The sequence below is a fragment of the Lepus europaeus genome, chromosome 9, assembly GCF_033115175.1.
Source record: "Lepus europaeus isolate LE1 chromosome 9, mLepTim1.pri, whole genome shotgun sequence".
NCBI classification, from domain to species: domain Eukaryota; kingdom Metazoa; phylum Chordata; class Mammalia; order Lagomorpha; family Leporidae; genus Lepus; species Lepus europaeus.
In genome coordinates, this window is record NC_084835.1 from 63,184,606 (window position 1) to 63,208,933 (window position 24,328).

At 42.5% G+C, this 24,328-nt stretch overlaps 1 protein-coding gene across 9 annotated transcripts in view; it reads left to right on the top strand.

The window, feature by feature from the left end:
- EPB41L3 (erythrocyte membrane protein band 4.1 like 3) overlaps positions 1-24,328 on the top strand; it is a 277,490-nt gene that overhangs the window by 150,752 nt on the left and 102,410 nt on the right. For 8 of the 9 annotated variants that reach the window (XM_062201385.1, XM_062201386.1, XM_062201383.1 and 5 more), the window contains exon 2: positions 23,657-23,850. In XM_062201385.1, coding sequence (XP_062057369.1) covers positions 23,668-23,850 — 183 coding nt within the window. In that variant the 5' untranslated portion in view covers positions 23,657-23,667. The remainder of the gene's footprint in view (positions 1-23,656; positions 23,851-24,328) is intronic. The other variant, XM_062201391.1, reaches the window with a different exon arrangement.

A 24,328-nucleotide genomic window follows, 5' to 3' on the forward strand; every position in this document is an offset into this window, starting at 1 on the left:
AGGACTTGGGCCATCCTCCACTGCACTCCCGGGCCACAGCAGAGAGCTGGCCTGGAAGAGGGGCAACCGGGACAGAATCTGGCGCCCCGACTGGGACTAGAACCTGGGGTGCTGGCGCCGCAGGCAGAGGATTAGCCTATTGAGCCACAGGGCCGGCCTTGCATTCTTTTTATAACCAGTGTTTCTCAGGCTTGTAGAAATGCTGGGTTCCTAGTTCTTACTTTTAATGCGGCAATTATCATGAACTGAATTTGGTGAATGGCACTTGAAATCCATTTGAATTTACTGTCAGCTGCACCACAGTCCCACTCTGAAAGCCCAACAGGCTGCCAAGGTGAAAATGTCATGAAGGTGTTGTTAGAAAAGGACGTGACAGGTTTCCTTGACATTCTGGACCAGGTAAATAAGAGATTTGGTCCTGGTGCTTTTGTTATGGCTGCTGCCTCCTTTATTAAGCGACCAGGACCCCACTGTTAAGTGCTGGACAAGTTTTCATGGTCTTGAACTGAAAGCACTGGGCAAGGGCTGGATGGGCGTCAACCGGGAGCTGTCAGGCAGAAAGTGAAGGCAGTCTGAGAGCTGTGATTGGTAGTGTGCAGTGTTTCCTCCTTTCTTGTCGCTCCCCTCTCTTCTCAGGAGCAAACCCCTTCCAATTTAAGGGAGGTGCTTCTTTGGAAAGAAGATTTTTCCAACTTTAGGGAAGGAAGATGTTTTCAACTTTAATATAGATGGGTAATATCCTTCCACACATGATTACTCTATATTCTTTTGGGAAGAAGATTAAACATTACTGAGATAGGAAATTGTATGTTGTGAAATATAGCTTGAGGTGAGTACTGATATTATTAAAGATTTGAAAATTGCCAGAGAATAGTCTGCAAATACCTTCTGAATAAACCTGCAAAATAAATAAAATGGCGTGTACCTTATACATCTTTGAATTGCAGAAAGCAGTAAGATCGCTGTGCCAGGGATCACAATATGTGTCAACTAGACCCCATGATCTGTATTAATTTCTGTCTCCAAATGCTGTCACTTAATAGCTTTGGGATGGACAGGCTGTTCATTTCTCTATAGGCCAGTGGTTGGCAAATTTTGCTGTATGTAAGAATCACCTGGGTGCTAATTAAAAGTATAGATCTACAGTCTCACCACCCTCATTTTGTGCTGCATTTTAGAACTTGCAGTAGCTGTAAAAAATTACCTATGTCTAGGGCCTCCCACAGAGTCTGTTTGAACTGGTGGGAGTGGGATCCTGATATCTGCATTGCAGAGGCTCCTCTGTGTACTTGTGCTTAGGCCTCATGAATATGCTTTTAGAACTAGTGTTTTTAAAACTTACCTACTTATTTATTTGACAGACAAAGTGAACGAGTATGCATGTTTCCATCCACTGGTTCAATCTTCAGATGCTCACAATGGCTGGGACTGGGCTGGGAACTCAGTTCAAGTCTCCCACATGGCTGTCAAGAACCCAATTACTTGAGCCCTCACTGCTGCCTTCCAGGGCCACATTAGCAGGAAGCTGGAATCAAGCTAAGCCAGGAGTTGAACCCAGGCACTCTGATGTGGGTCACAGGTGTCCTAACTGGCGTCTTAACTGCAAGGGCAAACGCCTGCCCCAGAATAGGATTTTTAATACTTCCTTCAGGGCCTTCTGATGCACATGGGCTAAGAATCATGTTTTCCAACCTTAAACTTTTTTTTTTTTTTTTTTTTTTGACAGGCAGAGTAGACAGTGAGAGAGAGAGAGACAGAGAGAAAGGTCTTCCTTTTGCTGTTGGTTCACCCTCCAATGGCCGCTGCGGCTGGCCTGCTGCAGCCAGCGCACTGTGCTGATCCAAAGGCAGGAGCCAGGTGCTTCTCCTGGTCTCCCATGCAGGTGCAGGGCCCAAGGACTTGGGCCATTCTCCACTGCACTCCCTGGCCACAACAGAGAACTGGCCTTGAAGAGGGGCAACCAGGATAGAATCTGGCGCCCCAACCGGGACTAGAACCTGGTGTGCCGGCGCCACAAGGCGGAGGATTAGCCTAGTGAGCTGTGGCGCCGGCCCTAAACTTTTTTTTTTAAATATTTTATTTAGGCTGGCGCACACCGGGTTCTAGTCCTGGTCAGGGCGCTGGATTCTGTCCCAGTTGCTCCTCTTCCAGTCCAGCTCTCTGCTGTGGCCTGGGAAGGCAGTGGAGGATGGCCCAAGTGCTTGGGCCCTGCACCCGCATGGGAGACCAGGAGGCAACACCTGGCTCCTGGCTTCAGATAGAAGCAGCTCTGGCAGTAGCAGCCACTTGTGGGGTGAACCAATGGAAAAAGGAAGACCTTTCTCTCTCTCTCTCTCTCTCTCTCTCTCTCACTGTCTACTCTGCCTGTCAAAAAAAAAAAAAAAGATTTTATTTATTCATTTGAGAGGTAGAGTTACTGACAATGAGAGGGAGAGACAGAAAGGTCTTCCTTCAGTTGGTTCACTCCCCATTTGGCCACAATAGCCAAAGCTGTGCCGATCCGAAGCTAGGAGCCAGGTGCTTCTTCCAGGTCTCCCATGCGGGTGCAGGGGCCCAAGGAGTTGGGCCATCTTCTACTGCTTTCCCAGGCCGCAGCAGAGAGCTGGATTGGAATAAGAGCAGCCAGGACTAGATCCCGGCACCCATATGGGATGCCAGCGCCACAGGTGGAGGATTAACATACTACGGCATGGAGCCGGCCCCCAACCAACCTTAAACTTGGTTCCATCCACTGCCTGGTGGTGCCAAGTCATATTTGCATAAGATGAAACACTATTTCATAAGTGTTAAATTATATTAGAAGTAATCTTTTTTCTATTAAAAATTAACTACGATATCACAAGATAGCCCGTGTGGTGATATACAGGTTAATCCACTGCCTGCCACACTAGTATTCCATATGAGTGATGCTTGGAGTCTCTGCTGCTGCTCCCTACTATGTGCTTGAGAAAGCAGCAGAAGGCGACCTAAGTGTGGTCCATGTCACCCACGTGAGAGACCCAGGTGGAGTTCCAGACTCCTGGCTTTGTCCTGACCCAGCCCCGGCCATTGTGGCCATTTGGGGGAACGAACTAACGGATGGAAGACCTCTCTGTCTCTGTAACTCTACCTTTCAAACAATATATAATTTTTTTTTAAAAAAAGCATTTTAAAGAAATGATTATACCTTTTCTCCTGATTATAAAGCTAATAGTTTTGTAGAAAATCTGTATAAGAGTGTCAGCCATCCAGAAATGATGACTCTTCACAGTGTGCTGATCACTTACGGTTCTGTTTCCATGGTGAGTCTGGATGTTGGAAATCCCAGGTTTAATCCACAGCCTCTCCTAGGTTAGAATGAGGAGACTTCAAAAAGACAGTGTAAAATGGAATTAAGGATATTTTTGTTTTTGTAAAAAATTTTGAAATCCATGAATATTTTTTTCCTTAATACATATTTCCATGAATTTTTGCATGGACTTCAAAAAAATTGTTTTGCATCCAGATAAAACTTATCTATCAATTCTATTTTCCTTTTTGAAGTGCTCTCATGGTTGGTGCTGTCCCCTCCAGTTGTCTGATCTCTGTTGAGGACTCATCCCTGAGTTCCCTCCCTACTCACAGTGACAGTTTACTCTGTCTTCTTTTGCGTCTTTACCTTTCCTAGTAGGTCAGTAACACACAAGGGAGCCCAGGAAGCCCTCATTCTGCCCCCAGACCGGTGGCTGCTCCCAGGGCAGTGCCTTCCTCTCTTACCATCCCAGCTGTGCTTTGGTCTGCACCCTCCCTTCGTAACTTCTCTTCTCTACCTGACTTCTCCCCCAGAAAGTGCTCTTTTCCCCGAGTGTTTGAACAGGATAACTTAAAATCAGGAATTAGTGCAGCTTCCTACTCAACACCACATAGGAAGTTGTCACTTGGACCAATGTACTTGGCTTTCATTTTGAGTAGACAAGTTGAAGGATTTAAAACTAATATTGTTATGTAAACCATAGTGATTAAGAATATCAACATATGAGGTGAAGCAGGTTTTGAATTGATTAAACTTTTCTTTAAACCTATACTTAAAGGACCTATAAAAAATGTTAAGATGAACTGCACTTAAGCCTTTTAGTTTTTTTCAGATTTATTTTTGGCTGTAGAGTTTTACATTAATCCCCATTGAACTAGAAATATGTGGATTTACAAATTGAAAGAGCTATTTATTGGCTTAGTTGTGCACTGGAGAAGAACCGAAACATCACACCTGTAGCTACTGGGTCATTTTTTGTTCATAGTGTGGGAAAATCAGCCCCATAATCAGAGTGTAGCCCCTTGGAGGCAGGAGGGAAGATGGCCACTGAGCCAGGCTTCTAAAGCTTTCATTACAAAATATTTGCCTAGTAACACAAGATCATTAGACTTTTTAATTCTCAAACATTTGTATTAATAGCATTTTCCATTATAGAAACTTAAAGTCTGGTACCACATCATATCTTGACAGTCCTTCTAATATAATCCAAATAGACTGATTAGTTGGTGTCTCTATAAGATGAGAGACATAGGTCCTTCGATTTTTTCAGTTGGGCCCAAACTGGAAAAACCAAATTCCAGGATTTACTGGAAATTTTAGAGACCAGATTGTTTGAAACTTTGATTTTTTGAATGCCTGTCAAGAATGCCAAGAAGGCTCAAAATCCAAAATATCTGGTTGAAATAAGATTCCTTAAAATCATGACATAACATAGACCAAATTTGATCATTGTTACAAGGTGATTATTCAAATTTTTGAAAATAAGCACATATTTAAATAACCCATAGCTCTTAATAAAAATTCAGCTGTTTTTGAACAATTAGAATTTAACAGACATCAAGAGAACATAATAGATTACTTTAACATATTGCTTTAACAGAGCATCAGAGTTTAATTCTATGTCAAAGAGAAATTGAGCTTCCTGTGATCTTTTGCTGTGAGGTTTCCTTCCTTTACCTTCTTTCATATTGGTGACCATGTTTCTGTGTTTCTGTGTGTAACACATCTTTAAGCATCTTTTGCAGGGCAGGATGAGTGGCAACAAATTCTTTCAGTTTCTGTTTGCTATGAAAAGTCTTAATTTCACCTTCATTCACAAATGAGAGCTTTGCAGGATATAATATTCTGGGCTGGCAGTTTTTCTCTCTTAGTACCTGGGCTATGTCTCGCCATTCCCTTCTAGCTTGTAGGGTTTCTGATGAGAAGTCTGCTGTGAGTCTAATAGGAGATCCTCTAAGAGTAATCTGACGTTTCTCTCTTGCACCTTTTAGGATCTTTTCTTTCTGTTTCATTGTGGTGAGTTTGATTACAACATGTCGTGGTGAGGATCTCTTTTGGTCATGTTTATTAGGGGTTCTATAAGCTTCCTTAGGATAAGCTTCCTTAGGATATACCCCATGTGAAGAGATAGATAGGTCTGGGCCTCTGAATTTACAAGGCCTAAAGCCCACCAGATTATTATCAAGCCCCTTCTGTCAGGTTCTATTTGCCTCTCAATCAGAAAACTTAATTGTAGCTTAGACAGCACCTTTCTTAGCTCCTCTAATAATGACTCTGTCCTTTGTTCTAGGCCCTGTCTAGTGCACTTGGGCCTCATTCCTTTGTAATCATAACCTCTACTCTACCTCCAATGGCTCTACTCCCAACCTGTGTGTACTGATGGTCCTCTTCCCCACTTAATGCTGTATAATTGTTCAAACCTGGTAAATGCCACTCTTAGGATCATTGGTTACTATCCTCACTCTGTCTTTTATGACCTTGTCTAAATATGAACAGAGTCGGCAAACTTGGAAGGCTTCCATAGCCTTGGCAACTCATGACGACAGCCTAGGATGGTTACTGGCGCCATAAACTAGAGTGTCAATTTGTTGGGTCAACAACAGGAGCCACTGTGCACTTGCTCCTCATGTGGGATCTCTGTCCTTAATGTGCTGTACATTGTGATTTAATGCTATAACTAGTACTCAAACAGTATGTTTCACTTTGTGTGTCTATGTGGGTGCAAACTGTTGAAACCTTTATACTAAATTGATCTTCTGTATATAAAGAGAATTGAAAATGAATCTTGATGTGAATGGAAGGGGAGAGGGAGCGGGAGAGGGGAGGGTTGCGGGTGGGAGGGAAGTTATGGGAGGGGGAAGCCATTGTAATCCATAAGCTGTACACTGGAAATTTATATTCATTAAATAAAAGTTAAAAAAAAAAAAGAAATGAATCTAGCAGAAAGAAAAAAAAAATATTTGCAGCACAAGTGCAAGGCCCTTCAGAGGTACAGGTTTGGTGGGAACAGCCCTGGAGTAAGCAGTCTGCGTATTAGCACCTTAGCAGAATTTGCTGAGGCACTGTTTCAGTCAGCTCATTTGTATACCAGTGAGATCTGTTAAGAATATTCTTTGTAGTCTTTATCCAGTACTAGCACAGAGATAAAAGCTGTTGCATCACAGTAAAAACAGACTCATTAAATATTTGGCTTCACATTTGTACTGAATGATGAAAGAATTCAACTGCCTGTCAAACCCTCACCAAGTAGAAGGATCCAGAATACCAGAAGAGCCACTTATTTCCTCTCTCTGTGGGAATTGTACTGAATGCTATTGCGAACATTTAGTTACTTAATTGTGGAGTGTCAAAGACACAAGCTGTAGAACCATGGGGGAAGCCAAAGGGTGGCTTACAGATCACATGTAGCATGTTCTGTATGGGGAAGAGTTGAGAGTCCATATTCTCCGTTCAATACAAGATACTACAGAACAGCTAAACAGCTCAGGGGTCAGATGGAACTGGAACTGATTTACAGACATGAGATTTAGGGCAGATTTAGATTAAAGAAAGCTGATAAATTCAGTCATCCATTCATTTACATATACAGTGACTACCAGGCTGCTAATGGTTATTTTGAGTGATTTTATAAGAATTAAATAGAAATAATAATGGAATTCCTGGGAATTTTCCATGTAGATGATTTCTTTTTCTTCGTGATACAAGTAGATTTCTTCATATTTCTTTATTGATTTGATCAAACATTCCTCATGCTGTGTGAGTCTTCAGAACCTGGTGCTTAGAAAACACCCTTAGAAGGCAAAATACAAACCTTTACAGGCAGTTTGCCTTCCAGAGACCCCGAGAGCTCTCATTTCCCCCTTAGCTGACTTTCTCAGCGCCACCACGTGTCCTTTTGGTAGCTAGTGTAGGGGGCCTGCGTGAAGCTTTGCCATTAGGAGCCAGCCACTGAGATAAAAGCCTTGAGATGCCTGTGGTTAAGAAAACATCCAGGCCAGCTCCTGCAGTTCTTCTGAATTTACTGGGCCCTGGATACAAGTGAGACCTGCTGCACTGTTGTATTCATGAGATGCACAAACACAGACTTTTCTTTCATTCCTATTTGCTCAGGGTCTATTCCTATGCAAAATTCTCCTGTACAGACAGGGAATTAGATGCACAGAGTATTTGTGCTTTGGTCATTTTAAGACAGCCATTTTTGTTGTTTTCTCTGTCCTTAATCCTACGGTATTGATAGCTATAAAAAGAAAGCTGAATGATAGATTCTTAGCCAGAAGTCCCCAGATATCAGATGGTTTGTTGCCCCTCATTAAGGTGTGAAAGTTGGAGTTTTTAGTCATAAAGATTTTCCCTGTTTTAAAATGAGTGGTCCTGAGGGAGAGAGATGCATTTCAGATGGAATGAGAGAGCCTTTATGTGGTGGTAGATGATTGTACAAAGAATTTCACTCGGTTTTAATTTATTCACACTCTATGGTTCACACCTCATTTCTCACAGATGCAGAGTCAGATGTTGGGTAATAGAAAATATGCTCCTGAATTAAGGTGCCAAAGACATCTTTTTGCTAATAAGTTCTTGCCTAGATAGAATTGGCCAAGAATACAGAAGAAATGTGCTACCTCCTTTTTTCTCCTCTTTTGAGTTTAACAAAAAGGAATGCTTGAGCATTTTAAACAGTGGCGTAGGGCCTTTGTAACTGGAACGATATGATGCTGAATTCTTGTCAGTTTCAGACCCTCCCCAAAGAGTTTGGAAATTGTAACTGAATACGATGTAGGCTTGGCCCTTTTAAAGCTCTAAAACCACCTCAGTGGAAAGCTATGAGTTGTTGAGAATCTAGAAGCAGAGTCCGTATCGTTCATATTTTCTTGAGAAGCAACAATAATCATTTATTTTCTGTTTTTCTAGGAATAAAATGGCAAACTATGACAGAATCCTGAAGGTTCACGCTAGATTAGAAACCTCGATGTACAAAAGAAGCTAGTGTTGTGATGCTTTTATATATATTTAAAGATAAGTAATAGGGAAAATAGTCTTTCAAACAGCATAATTTTATAGATACTTGAATTTACTAATATTTGACAGTGTAATGATAAGGCGGCATATTGGCAGTGTGGAATTATGGATGATCACATGGACAATGCCTTTTGTAAATTGTCTGGCTCTGAAACAGGCCTTCTTTGATGTAGCAGTGTGCACGACTTGTTATTGGAGGCAGAAATTCTGATTTCATTTTTGGCTCTGGGCTCATTATCATGTAACTTAGGTGAGGTGCCCACTTAACCTGTCCCCACCTTTCCTGAAGGGGTGACGTCCTCTTCACAGCAGTCAGGAGTGACCTTGAACCAGAGAACAAAGGGAGATGCTGAGGATATGCCTATGCCTCCCCTGTGAACAACTTCCTTTATGTTCTAAGAACCTTGCCCTTAATTAAAAAATAACAGTGACATCACAAAGGGCTCATGAGGAATTACACTTCTGTCCAATTCATGAAGATCCTATGCATTTGAGAGATTGAATTTTCCACATTTAGGAAACCAAAAGACGGTATTTGGTAAGATTTGTCTAGAGTTTGATTAAGAGGCAGGTGCGTAGTATTTAAACTAGGCTCTCCACATTGGGGGCACGATGACAGTTTTTTCTTACAAAAAGTAATTTATGGCTAGCAGAAAACGGAGAGAGTGGCTGCTATATTTAGTTGGATCCTTCACTCTTTCCAGGATTCTGTTTAACATAAAGGCTGAATACTCCACTCCTGTGTATCTCATTGGTGCTTTGAAATTTGAATTTTGATTTACTTTTTTACTGAAAACCTCAAGAATGTCTTTAGGGGGAAGATGCCTTTGGCTGAAGGAAATGAGGTCATAGTCAATTCTGAACTCTGTTTCCATGATAGGAAACACTAATGAATTGCTATAAGCAAAATAGTTCTCTTTTCTTTCTTTCTTTCTTTTTTTTTTTGCAGTTTCTTATGCCAGGATCAGTCCTTTAATGTATTTCTGTGATACGTTGAGCAATAAATTAAAATGCTTGTTCAAATGCAAACACCTAAATACACTGCCCTGTGCTTGCTGAGATGGTTGCCAAGGATTCAGGCAGGATACTTGCTGATGTGGCGAATTCAATAACTTAAATAAAGTCCTTAAAATACACTGATGGGATTCTGGTGTAGATCACATAGAAAGTTCAGTAGTACCTGTCTAGGCTCCCAGTAATGCCAGCAGACTAAAGTTCCCTGCCAGATTATGTCTGGAAAGAGCCTAAAGGTGTAAGTGCTGATGCCAGCTCTCTAGCAGTTAGATTCTCAGGTAAAGTCTAGAAGCACCCTCTACTCAGAAGGCCAAAGCTCTTTGTGTGAAACTGTTTTAGGGTTGTATGTAAAGACTGGAGCCATCTCTTAGACTGCAGAAAGGCATCTGTTAGAAGGCAGGCATTGCTTTCCGCCTGAACTTGATAGTTTGAAGAAGTACTGCTGCTGACGTGGCTTGGATAATGATTTTCTGTGTTGAAGGTGGTAGAGGAGCTATCACAGAAGAATTATGGCTGAATATTGACATTCGTTTGTTGATGGGCTCTCCATCTTAGGACCTATTAGAGAGCACATTATTCATGATCTGTTCATTTCTGGGGATTCCATGTTTGTAAGAAGTCTAACATTTGTAAGAGATTTTGCCTGCCAGCTCAGTCCGATTTTTCTGTCTTACCAAAGGTGAAATCAGGGCTTCTGACATGTACTGATGGGCACTTTGTCCCTCATTTCCTTAGGCCTGGACTGTTGCCATTGCTGGGCCAACTGGTCTCCCTGCCACACTTGCCCCACCACTTGGTACCAGATGGCCCCTTTAAGAGTGTCAGTAAGACACTATCATTCCTCATCTTTAAAGGCTCCATTGCATTTAACATACAACCCACCTTCATGAACTGGCCTACAGAGCTCCCTAGGATCTGAGCCCTGCTCACATCTATGTCTTCTTGTACTCTTCTTCCCTTGACCACCCACGTTCCAACACCACGACCTCCCTTTCTCTCCTGCACCACACCAAGTTCATTTTGTCCTCACGGCCTGGGCACTAGTCTTCCTTGGAGGCATTATTCCAAACCTTGCTTCTCCACATGACAGGTTCTTTTTCTTTTTTTTTTTTTTGACAGGCAGGTTCTTCTTAATCTTTCCTGTTGCTCGAGTGTCTGCTCCTTGGAGAAGCCTTTCCTAACCACCCATCTGCTTTTGTTGGGTTGCTTGATAGCATCCATCTCCTCTTCTCCTTCAGTTAGAATGTACACCCACTGGAGCAGAGACCTTGTCCTTTCCATCTGATGGATCTCTAGACCTCAGAACACCTGTCAGGAAATATTTGTTGAAGGGGTAATGTGGTAATGAAGTGATGATGTAGCCTGTGTTTCTGAATTTAACTGATAAATTTCCAGCCAGAAGCAGAGAATCCATGTTGGTGTGTGCAGCCATGCCATTGCTGCATGGACATTTTCCTTGGAAATAGCAAAACAAGCTCTCAGATTCTGAGGCCTCCCTTCAGGAACCTCTGGAATTCAAGAGTCAAATTTTAAGAACTTACTTGCTTTTAGAAGAGTGTTCCCAGTACAAAGGTCCTAGGAAAGAATTTGACTGGGTTCTTCTGCCACTTTCACCATAGACTGAATCTCCATGTAGGTTTGCCTAGTCGAGAGCCCTGCCAGTCCTATTAATGCCATCATTCAATGCCACTGAAATCTTCCCTTGGCCCAGGTGCCCCTTCCTTTAGGTGAGGAGCCTGCTGCCCTATTTACGGACATGCATTTGGGAGACTTTTGGGAATAAGAACAATTCTTGTATTTCAAAAGTATCAGGGATTTTATATCCTGGTATTTATTTGGAACTAGTTGGATTTGGAAATACAACTTATATGTTGATAAGGTGGACGTTTAGCTAATCAACATAGTAGTAGCTAAACGGCATTTGTTAATTTTTCTGCTCACAGTAGATTTCAATATTTTTAACTTGAAAAAGCTACAAGCTTATTGAAAATAAATGAGATTTTGCTAACCTTCTAAGTAAACTAGAAATGATATTTTTAAGTTTTTCAGATGGTCTAGGTAAAGAACTGTTTCACTGACCTAAATAAAACCTTAATAGATTCAGAGTTCGTGAGGCCATCAGCCAGCCTGACCTACACAGTTGTGGAAAGGTTGAGTTTCTTGCTAGAATGTTGATGATTGCCTGATCCTAGGAGCTTTGTGCTTGAGGACCTACTTAAACGTGCCAGCTGGGATCTGTCTTCACTTGTTAGAAATCAGATTTTCCTTTGATTGTATGTTGTGGATTCAGTAGTATCTCTGGTCCTCAAGAATCTTAGACTTTCCGGATTTTAGAACAGAAAAGTAAGCCAAATTCCACTGAAGTCATAGAGCAGGTGGCAGCTGGGTCCAGATCCAGCCAGCTGCCTCCTGCCCCATCATAGTACCTGTCTACATTCTTAGTCATCCTTGACCTCCCTTGATCTTTTGAAGTCATCTGGAAATTTTTTTATTGCATCTGAAATTTGAAATTCATCATTTAACTTGGGACTGAAGGTTGGTGATCACTTCCCCATGGAACAAGTATTATTTCTTAGGGAAACATTTCCTGCCTCCCAGACTTGTTGAAAGCCCCCTTTTCTGTACTGACTTCTCTCACCTTGGTTCTGGGATTGGTTTGCTCTTCAGTGGAACATGTTAGGATGGGCATTTCTTGAAGTACAGGACTGTGACATTTTTTCCGTTGTTCTTGGTTTTTGTCTTCTGCCTACTTTAATAATTTCAAATTCACAGCAACGAATTGTAGATGAGACATGCTGTTACTAAGTCTTTGCCTCCCTGTGGATGCATCTTGGTAATTCTTGGCAGGTTTACAATGGTCATCATGAAAGCAGTTTTTGAATTATTATGTCCACAAAACTTTCAACTTTCTGCTTCTTGCATAATCTTAAAATCAGCCAACTCCATAGGAGTTAGTCTGTTGACATGTAAGATTTGAATTTAGTCTAACCAAAAGCAGTCAGAATTTTCCAGGCTATTGGTTACAAGCAGTGTCTCAGCTCTTTATTGTCACCCTTTTCACTTGAGCCTTAACCTGCTGTCTCTTACAGTGCTCATTAGTGGGAAACTGTCATTGGGGTAGAGTCTGAACTTGACATCAGGTACTCTGATGTAGGATGTAGGGACCCAAAATAGTGTCATAGTCACTAGACAAATGCCATCACCCCCATGTCATTGTATTTTAGAACAAAGTAGATGAGCAATGTAAGTTTGAAGCATGAGACTGAATCCTAAAAAAACTACAAGATTTAGAAATAGAATATAAGAAATGAGATAGGAATAGGCATATGGAAAAAGATTGGCCAGCAAAGGTAGAAGGACAATCAAGAAGAGTATCAAAACACATGTGGAGAATTCAAAGGTGAAAAGACATCACATAGGATTTATTGGCGTGTGAGAGGGTCCTTGGTAAGGTTACTAGGGTGATAGGGAATGTTGTGAAGAGTGAGAGGGAGATGTGGTGACAACATAAGCAGATGATTCTTTCCAGAAGCTTGGCTCTACAGAAAAGGAGAGATGTCCTTACACAGAGCAGTGGATATGGGGATTGTGTAGAAAGGTGGAATGTGAGACTAGGAGCCAGTTGTTTTGGTTTCCTATGTATTAGTTTTCTAGGTAGATATACTATCTAAAAAGCAGTACAAATAAAAAGGATTGAGTAGAGGAGCCAGGGGGATATTGCTGTCTTCTAGTTGATTAGCAACCCATGGTTTTTAGCAGCCTGGGGGAAGAGTTTTTGTATCACAAGTGCTTATATGCTAATTACAGTCTCCTCTCCTACTCACCATTCTTCTATACATTTATAGTTGAAAATAAAAAGGAAAAAATGTTGATCTTTAAAAAAATCTGTCCATTTAGTCATGCATCTTTGTGGGCAGGGGAGTGATGTGAAGGATTTTTCTTTTATGAAATGTTGTTATTCTATAGGAATCCTATCTTATACATTAATGATAGAAATTTAAGTCCTAGGTCTCTTTTTAATAAAATAACACTGATTTTTCATATTGGCAAGGGATGTAGGTGAATTTGAATATAGAAATTAATTTAGTAGTCATTTAATGAGGAGAAGGAGATTTTGGAGATGCTACTTCAAAAGTGGAAAAAAGATGAGAACAAATTGACGTTTGTTCTTCAGAATAAATAGAAATGCATGACAAAGATCACTTTTTTATAATGACTTGAATTGGGAATTGTTGAACAGGATTCACTGGGCAGGATGTGGCCTTTGAAGCTCATTACCGTGTCTCTTGGTAATCATTTAATAAATGTATCCCTGAGAGAGGTATATTGAAACACAATTTACATTTCTTTAGAAAATAAAGGACTCATCTTGCCATCAGCCTAGCATACTTGTGGAAGCCCTTGCCCCAGCCCTTGGGATTTAGAGTTAGCCTAAGCAAAACACAGGTAGTAACCCATAAAGAAAGGGCATAGAATCTTAAGTCAAAGCTAAACATGAACATGGAACATGTTGTATTGCTTTCTCTTTGAGGTTATGAATGATGTTTACGTTTAGTGACCCAAATACTTGACAGTTTAGTCCAAAGTGAATGCAGTTACCCTTCAGTGTTCATGGGGTATTGGTTTTAGCACTCTGGGGATACCCCAATCCAGTGATGCTCAAGTCCCTTATTTAGAAATGGCCCAAGCCGGCGCCGCAGCTCACTTGGCTAATCCTCCGCCTGCGGTGCCAGCACCCCAGATTCTAGTCCCAGTTGAGGCACCGGATTCTGTCCTGGTTGCTCCTCATTCAGTCCAGCTCTGTGCTGTGGCCCGGGAAGGCAGTGGAGGATGGCCCAGGTCCTTGGGCCCTGCACCCGCATGGGAGACCAGGAGGAAGCACCTGATCCTGGCTTTGGATCGGTGCAGTGTGCCAGCCGTGGCAGCCATTTGGGGGGTGAACCAACGGAAAAGGAAGACTTTTCTCTCTGTCTTTCTCTCTCACTGTCTAACTCTGCCTGGAAAAAAAAAAAAGAAAGAAAGAAATGGCCCATTATTTGCATTTAGTCCTGCACAGCCTCTCACACTTGCATACTTTAAATCCTCTCAGTCTGCATGTTCTGTACAGTCACAGTTATGTTTTTCCCAGTACATTCCATTCGCAGTTGTTGAATGGATGACCGACTGTGTATCAGGAGATGACAAGGGAGCCTTGGAAAATAAGAGTTTTTAGTGAGTTGGAAAGGAAAAGGTGCAGTTTTAAGTGAACTTATTCAAGAGAGCAAGGAATGAGTGTAAGTAAAAAAAAAAAAGAAGAAGAAGAAGAAGAAGAAAACCAAAACGAGGTAAATATCCTGAAAGTCTAGTTTTAAAAAATATTTTTACATAACACATACACTTAATAAAATGGTGAGAAAGTGAGAAGTGCTGAGTTTAGGTGTTTATGTTTGCTATTAAAAATCAGTGTGTTGCTTGTTTATATTTGCATATGAGTAGGGAAGAAAACTATTTAAGGTAGTTTTAAAGTTGTGGTTGTGATCTTGGCTGTCGATGCTGGTTTGTTTGTGAGTGCAGTGTGAACACATGCTCCTTCAGACTGTGGAATTAGATGTTGATTCTAATGAGATTCTAAAATTTAAAAGTCCTACATTTTCAAGTTATTGCTTTCTTTTAATAGCCATGAAAGTTTTATTTTATCTAAATCAGTCCAAAAACAGCAATGATTATCATTCATTATATTAATCATATAGTGAATATATAGGAAAGATAATAAACCTAGAAAATATTGGCCAGGGAATAGAGTTTATTTTGAGATTTGAGGGTCTGTGATATGTAGGATGCACAACAGGTGAGGTATCATGGTTTAGTCACAGATTTAAAATAATGGTAGGTTATTTTATTATTTAAATAAGTAGTTATTGGGCAGTGTAGGTTTTTCATTTTTTTCAACTAATATATAGCTGGTCTTTTACCTTGGAGAGCCTTGTTAAAGACAAAAGCAGTTGCATAATGATTTCATAGCTAGAATAATACTGATATTGAAATTGGGATTTTTTTTTTTACTGTGTTTCCCTTTCTGTTTCATATACAATGAGTCTAGGGACTAATAGCATGTGTTTAGAGAGATTCTGTTTTAACACATATTTGAAAACTTTTAAATTAAAAGTTCAAATATGCTATGAGAGATATTCTACTAAAACTACATTTATGTTGAAATTCCTATGTTTAGGGAACAGATGTTTAGTCTACTGATTAAGGCACCTGCATCTCATGTTAGAGTACCTGGGTCTGATTCCAAGCTCCAGCTCCTGACTCTTGCTTCCTGCCAGTGCAGACCCTGGGAAACAGTGGTGATGGTTCAAGTGGCTGACTTCCTGCCACCCATATGGGAGACCTGGATTGTAATGCCAGCTCCCAGCATCAACCTCGGTCCTGCCCAAGCCATTGAGAGCATCTAGGGAGTGAACCAATAAATAAGAGCTCTCTGTCTCTGCCTTTTAAATACATTTTTTAAAGTGTTAAAAAAATAAAACCTCCTATGTTTAGAAAGTATTAAAGAAGCTGGAAGAAGATGATGAGAGACATGACAGTTTTGTTGGCTCCCATGGGAAGATCCATCAGTTTCCGCCTTTCCCTGCCAGACCCACAGTTCCATACCTGGTGCCCATCCCACTTCACTGATCAGGGAGGGACTTCACTCATACTAATTTCTAGCCAGATCCCCTTATTTAATAGAAGAGGAAGCAGGACAATAAAATAAGTTATTGCTCTACATCATACATGGCAATTTATTTGCTGCTGATTATCTATAAGGAATATACATGGATTTTAAAGTGAAACCTTTATATTCTGAAATAATTTTTCTTTTTTAAGCTGAGAAGCAGGGAGAATAAGAAAGAGCTTCCATCTGCTCATTCATCATTCCCCAAATGCCCCAGTAGCAAGAAGGCCTAATTTAGGAGCCAGGAACTCCACCCAGGTCTCCCATTATCAGGGACCCAACTCCTTAGCCACCACCACTGCCCCTCAGGGTCTGCATCAGCAGCAAGTTGGAGTTAGCAACTGGAGCCAGAAAATCCAACCCAGGCCCTCTAGTGTGGGATAGAGTGTTAAACACCAGACTGAATGGTGGGCCCCACAGAGTTTTTCCAATTTCTGGAACAGTTTTGATATCTAATGATTATATTACAGCTTTGATTTGCACAGCCACTCATGATCGTTATAGCAGAATTCTAAATATGAGATTCATAAAAAATAGTAAGATGATATTGATATCTGAAATTATTTAATAAGAAAATGATGTATACACAATACCTGTCTTGCCAGAGGAAAGCTTAAACATTTTTTTTAAACAAAAACTTGTGGAACATTCATTTGTATTTGATTTGTTCATGATTTACGGTGGTTCTGTAAACCACCTAAACATTTTCTTTTTTAGTCTTTGAAAAGCTTTTTGTTCTGCTGGCAAGAGCACTGGATGCAACAATCAAAAGTATTTCTTTTACTTTATAGGATATCAGTTCTGAAAATGTTTAACTGATTCTGTTTTCTTAGCTATAAAACACAGGAATACCTGTTCTTTACCCACTTGAGAGATATACAAAGTTTAAAGACGATATGAAGGAGTGGTTATGGCTTGAAATGCATGTACCATGGTAGTAAATGGAGTTGATTTTGCAATTTCTTCATCAAATAACTAATAAAATGCACATACTGTGTTCCAGATACTACACTGCTGCTGAGTATACTGGCATTGAAACAGATGTGGTTCACACCCTTGGATATATGGGAAGGAGGTCAGGGGAGTGGAGAATAGTTATAAAATGTGATGATTATATGGGGGGAACATACGACTTGGCTAGAATCACTATTGTGATCAGGAAAAGCCTCTCTCTCAACCAACACCTAGAGATGGGGAATTTTGCCATTTAAAAATGGAGGAAAGAATGTTCTAGACATGTCTCACAACCCTTGAGGGAGAAAACGCTGAAGTAGTTTAGAAGTTACAAAGTAGATCATTGTGGCTGGATCATAGTGGGGTATAAGCACAGGTAATTGTCGCTGGATACCAGGGCCTAGGCACATCCTTAAAGACCTAGGTTATTAAGAGTTTAGCTTTTACTTAAAGTGTGTCGGGGTTTCAGCTGTGAGGATATGACTGGATTTATGTCTATGGAGATTGGAGCAGGGAAGATCCCATGGAGGCCCTAGGATGAGTTGGAGAAGAAATGTTGGTGGCGCAGATAGTGGCAACAACCAACTCAAGATATATTTTGGCAGTAGCACTAGAGTTTTCTGTAATGGATTATATAGGGGCAGGAAGGTTAAGGGAAACACCAGGAGTGGCTTCTGCAGTTCTGCCATTTGTTGAGGTGAGGAAGCTGCAGGAAGACAGGAACAGGTTTGGGGAATGTCAGGTGGGCAGCTGGAGACTAGCTTGGAAGCTCAGAACAGAGGTTTGAGCTGGAGATACGAAGGGAGGAACCGCTGACTTAGAGGAGACTTTGAGAGCCCTAGGAAAGAATGTCACATGCTAGGGAGAAAATGGAAAGAGAAAAGAGGGCCCAGAACTGGGTTTGCGAGATATGACTGTGTTTGGGGGTTGGATAGAGTACAGCCCATCAAGTACAATGAGAAGGACCCTGAGAAACCAGAGGAAAGCAGGAGAAGGTACTGGTCTCAGGGGAGGGAAGCCTGTTGGCCAGGGAAGTCTCACGGCCTGGGTGGGGCTGCTAAGAGGTCAGGCAAGAACAGGAGAGGACAGGCAGTCTGGCACGTGGGCCCCAGGAGCACCCCAGTGGAGTAGGTAGTGTTGGTAGAGTAGGTAGGGTTGGAAACCAGATTGGAGTGGTTGCCAAGAAAAGAGAAAGTGAGGAGGTACAAGACAATAAGATGAGTAATAGTTGTTATTGTTTTTTAAAAGATTTATTTATTTATTTGAGAGGCACAGTTACAGAGAGAGGGAGAGACAGAGAGAGAGAGGTCTTCGATCTACTGGTTCACTCCCCAAATGGCTTCAATGGCCAGAGCTGCACCTGTCTGAAGCTAGGAGCCAGGAGCTTCTTCTCCCATGCAAGTGCAGGGGCCCAAGCTTTTTTTTTTTTTAACTATTATTTAATGAATATAAATTTCCAGTAAACAGCTTATGGATTACAATGGCTTCCCCCTCCCATAACTTCCCTCCCACCCGCAACCCTCCCCTCTCCCGCTCCCTCTCCCCTTCCATTTGCATCAAGATTCATTTTCAATTCTCTTTATATACAGAAGATCAATTTAGTATAAAGATTTCAACAGTTTGCACCCACATAGAAACACAAAGTGAAACATACTGTTTGAGTACTAGTTATAGCATTAAATCACAATGTACAGCACATTAAGGACAGAGATCCCACATGAGGAGCAAGTGCACAGTGGCTCCTGTTGTTGACCCAACAAATTGACACTCTAGTTTATGGCGCCAGTAACCACCGTAGGCTGTCGTCATGAGTTGCCAAGCCTATGGAAGCCTTCCAAGTTTGCTGACTCTGATCATATTTAGACAAGGTCATAAAAGACAGAGTGAGGATAGTAACCAATGATCCTAAGAGTGGCATTTACCAGGTTTGAACAATTATACAGCATTAAGTGGGGAAGAGGACCATCAGTACACACAGGTTGGGAGTAGAGCCATTTTTGGTAGAGTAGAGGTTATGATTACAAAGGAATGAGGCCCAAGTACGCTAGACAGGGTCTAGAACAAAGGACAGAGTCATTATTAGAGGAGCTAAGAAAGGTGCTGTCTAAGCTACTAGGTTTTCTGATTGAGAGGCAAATAGAACCTGATAGAAGGGGCTTGATAATAATCTGGTGGGCTTTAGGCCTTGTAAGTGAAGAGGCCCAGACCTATCTATCTCTTCACATGGGGTATATCCTAAGGGAGGTGTGAACCTCCTAGGGGAAGGCACTCTGTTGACTTTCATTACTTGGCTGGCCTGGGAGGAGAGCTGGCCAGGTAAAGGCAGGTGGCATCTCTAACAAGAAATTTACAGTTCTGCCTACAATGTTGCTGACCCTACTTGGCCGTCCCCTCAGCTGCAGTGGTCACTTTGGAAGTTGGGCTGAGTGAAGGGCTTTTCAGCTTAGAGCCAATAAGATCTGTGGCTCTGACCTGGGCATCCTTCGACTCCAGGGCAGGTCCATTTCCAGTGATCCAACTCTTGGCAGAGCTGCCAGGGCTCTTCACAAGCTGACTTCTGCTGAAGCCCAGGCTTAAGGGGCCCAAGCTTTTGGGCCATCTTCTGCTTTCCCAGACCATGAGCAGGGAGCTGGATCGGAAGTGGAGCAGTCAGGACTTGAACCGGCATCCATGTGGGATGCCAGCACCACAGACGGATGCTTAATCTTCTATGCCCCAGCGCCAGCCCCACAGTTGTTTTTGAGAAGCTGAGTCTTGAGTGGCAAGCAGAGAAGTATAATAGTAGCTGACTGATGCTGGGGATGTGAGCTCAGGGGAAGCAACTTTGTTTTTAAAATGAGAACAGCTAGTGTTTGATCGATATAAAGGAAAACATTCATGGAAAAATGGAATTAGGCCGGCACCGTGGCTCAATAGGCTAATCCTCCGCCTTGCGGCGCCGTCACACCTGGTTCTAGTCTCGGTCGGGGCACTGATCCTGTCCCGGTTGCCCCTCTTCCAGGCCAGCTCTCTGCTGTGGCCAGGGAGTGCAGTCGAGGATGGCCCAAGTGCTTGGGCCCTGCACCCCATGGGAGACCAGGAGAAGCACCTGGCTCCTGCCATCGGATCAGCGCGGTGTGCCGGCAGCAGCGCACCTACCGCGGTGGCCATTGAAGGGTGAACCAACGGCAAAAAGGAAGACCTTTCTCTCTTTCTCTCTCTCTCACTGTCCACTCTGCCTGTCAAAAAAAAAAAAAAAAGAAAAAAAAAAAGAAAAATGGAATTAAAAGATTGAAACCCATGCATAGTTCTTTCCATAATGCACATTTTGCCATGAACTCTCTGAAGACCCTATGTTGTTTTGGTAGGCTTTCCATCTGTACAGTGTGGATTGGCTAGAATATAGGCTAGGATGCTGAGGTTCAAAGGTCAACCTCAGATCACAACCCAGTGCAGGTGGCTCTGCCCCCCAGGATCTAAGGTGCCCGTGAGCTGTTATTTTCAGGCCAATGGGAAAGGGAAAACTAGGGCAAGTATCTTTTATCTTGAAGAATCTGTTGTCTTGTTGATCCAGACTTAATTACAGGTCACAACTCAGCATAGTCTTTTTTTTTTTTAAGATTTATTAATTTATTTGAAAGTCAGAGTTACACAGAGAGATAGGAGAGGCAGCAGAGAGACAGAGAGAGATTGGTCTTCCATCCACAGATTCACCCTCCAATTGGCCACAATGGCTGAGCTGTGCCGATCCAAAGCCAAGAGTCAGGAGCTTCTTCCTGGTCTCCCACATGGGTGCAGTGGCGCAAGGACTTGGGCCATCTTCTACTGTTTTCTCAGGCCATAGCAGAGAGTTGGATCGGAAGTGGAGGAGCCGGGACTTGAACCGGCGTCCATATGGGAAGCTGGCACTGCAAGTGGTGGCTTTACCTGCTATGCCACAGTGCCGGCCCCTCAACATAGTCTTAAACTAGGTCCAGGGGGACCAGCTGAAACTAAGAGTTTAGAGGTGAGTGTCATGGCATCACGGGGTTAAGCTGCTGCTTGGGTTGCCCACATCCCATATGGGAGTGCTGGTTGGAGTCTTGGCTCCTCCACTTCTGATCCAGCTTCCTGCTAATGCACCCTAGCAAGCAGAAGGTGATGGCTTATGCATGTGGGAGACCCCGATGCAGTTCCAGGCTCCTGGTTTCAGCCTGGCTCAGCCTCAGCTCTTGTGGACATCTGGGGAGTGAACCAGCAGATGGAAATCGATCAGTCAGTCAATCAATCTCTCTCTCTCTCTCTCTCTCTCTCTCTCTCCTCTCTCTCTCTCTCCGCCTTTCAAGTAGATCAAAAGGAGTAAAACTCAGAGGTTCATTACTAAAGGAAGATGGAGGAAATGGATTCAGGGAAGAATCTCTTGTACAGACTAAGCTCCTTGGGGTGGGGAGGGTATTTACAGTTTATTAATTTCTGTTTCTAATTCACGAGCAGTGCTTGACTTAAATTTGATACTCAAGTGTTTGGTGAATTGAATTGACTATTAAAACTAACCTCCCCCTTCCAAGAGCTGCAGTTCATTTGTAAGCTCTGAATTCATGATCTCGCTCTATCTTTCCTTCTCCTCTAATGTTTTCTCTTTATGCTTATACCACTTCCCAGCATAAACATACCAAAGGAAATATAATATTTACTTCAAAGATTTGCTTAAAGATCTGAAATGTAATGTAAGTGGAACAAGAAAATGTGTTAGCTTTATTTGGATCACTGTCTGCGCATTTGGACTTGGTATTTACATATGCTTTGGGCAACTGAGCACATGCCAAGTTGATAAGTCTTTTATTCAACAGAAGGAATAGCTGTGATGGTGAAAAGAAACCCTAAATAGAAAGCACAGATATAGCATAGATTGATATTTGTACTATTCCCTTCTTTGAAATATTAAACATATTCCAATGTGTATTGTAAAGATAGGAACAAATGGGGGCTTTGCTATGGAGTCACTAGTTGTATTTTGCATAATGCTATATTATGTCAATGAATACAAAATTTGCTTAGAGCATTACCCTAGCCCTTTGCTCATGATATTTTTTAAAAAAAAATTTTTTTTTTTGACAGGCAGAGTGGACAGTGAGAGAGAGAGAGTCAGAGAGAAAGGTCTTCCTTTGCCGTTGGTTCACCCTCCAATGGCCGCCACGCCAGGTGCTTCTCCTGGTCTCCCATGGGGTGCAGGGCCCAAGCACTTGGGCCATCCTCGACTGCACTCCCTGGCCATAGCAGAGAGCTGGCCTGGAAGAGGGGCAGCTGGGACAGAATCTGGCACCCCAACTGGGATTAGAACCCAATGTGCCGGCGCCGCTAGGCGGAGGATTAGCCTGTTGAGCCACGGCGCCGGCCGTGCTCATGATATTTTTAACCATAAAATTATTATGAGGAAGAGAAATTATATGACAATCTGAGCTATTTGTTTTTTAGATATTTACTCTACACACCTACGAAATTCCTTAAAAGTGGCATGCTGTCTACTTGGCGTAGCAGCTTTCTTGTTGCTTGGAACAAAAAAACTGCCTTCAAACACAGAGGCAGGGCTAGCATTGTGGCACAGTGGTTTAAGCCAATACTTGTGATGCTAGCATCCCAGGTTGTATTGTTGGTTTGAGTCTTGTCTGTTCCACTTCCAATTCAGCTCCCTGCTAATTCACTTGGGAGCCATCAAATGATGCTCTCTGAATCCTTGGGCCCCTGCTACCCACATGGAAGACTCAGATGGAGTCCCTGACTCCTGGTTTAGCCTAGCTCAGCTCTGGCAGTTGTGGTCATTTGGGGAGTGAACAAGCAGATGGAAGATCTCCCTCTCTGTCTCTCTGCCTTTCAGATAGATAGATAGATAGCCAACCAGCAGATGAAAACTACCCACCTTGTTCTCTCTCTCCCTGCCTCTCTCTCACTCTGCCTTTCCAGTAAATAAATAAATAACACCCCCCCCCCAATAACGTACAGTAGCATATCCACATGTAGGGGAAACAAGAGCAGAGAATAATTCTTCAGATATGTTCATAGTCTGTCTCCTCATATCTCCACATATGGAAACTAAGGCACAAAATACTTAAGTATCTTAAGTAACAAGCAAACTGTTAGATTTTACATGGTGTGTATTTAGGATGTATAAGCAGAATTATTATACACTAAAGTGTGTTGTTTGAGTTCCTTAAGAGATACGAGACAAACTCATCTTTCAGCACTTAAGGACAGTGTAGGAGGAAGCCAGGAAGAAGAATGTGAGAATAAACTCCAGAGGGAAGAGGGGGATGCAGGCCAGCACCCCTCCCAGCCATGGCCAGTGCCTCTCCAGCATGGGGCCGATTTCATGTCATAGCTGTGATTGCTAGCTGAAAAGGAGATAACAGAATTTGAAAATTACAATGGAAAAGATCTGTAGATTCTGGGGTTGGGAGGGACCCATGTATAGAGATGGGAAAGTAGGAGAGAAATGAGAAGGAATTTGTGCTTCTATTATTAGATTAGACATCCTTCCCTGTGTTTTTAGCAGAGTCATTGTTCTGAAACTGAATGTAAGTTATGAAATCCCTGCTGACTGTGGACTAGGAGTCTGCTTGGTGGTTAGCATTTCTGCTACTCTCCTTGGGCTTCCCTTTAACCCCTCACCACCAGCAACCTAGCCTTGTGGCCAAGGAAGGTGATTGCACCCAATGACCCCAGCTTCCCTGCTTTTCTGTTTGCAGAACAATCAACCATGACGACCGAATCGGGTTCAGACTCAGAATCGAAGCCGGACCAAGAGGCCGAGCCACAGGAGGCGGCGGGTCCACAGGGGCGCCCTGGGCCGCAGCCTGGGCCGGAGCCGCCCAGCGAGGAGCAGCAGGCCTTGGAGCAGTTCGAGGAGGCTGCGGCACATAGCACCCCGGTGCGGAAGGAGGTGAGGTCCCTCCAGCCTCTGCCAGACTACCAGAGACCAGGGGCTGAGCTTTGGCAGGCTTGGCCTTCGCCTGTGTCTCTCAGCACTGGAGACAGCTTTGCAGAGTCATCTGTATGTGGTACCAGGCGGATGAAGTATATGTAGTTAAAGGCTGTCAGCGAATGACACTCTGCAACCTTGCTTGCATAACTCCTCCTCTTAATTAAAACACTTAAAGTCATAGTGAAATCATTGGTCTTCTCTAGATGTGAGAGAAAATAGATGGCAAACTGACAGCTTTAATTGCGTGTGTTGTTTTCCATTCCATCATGAGGGTTAGGGCTTTTTTGTTTGAATTTTTCCCAGAACTCTTTTTTTTTTCCTTCTTTTTTTTTTTTTTTTTTTGACAGGCAGAGTGGACAGTGAGAGAGAGAGAGACAGAAAGGTCTTCCTTTTGCCGTTGGTTCACCCTCCAATGGCCGCTGCTGCCGGCACACTG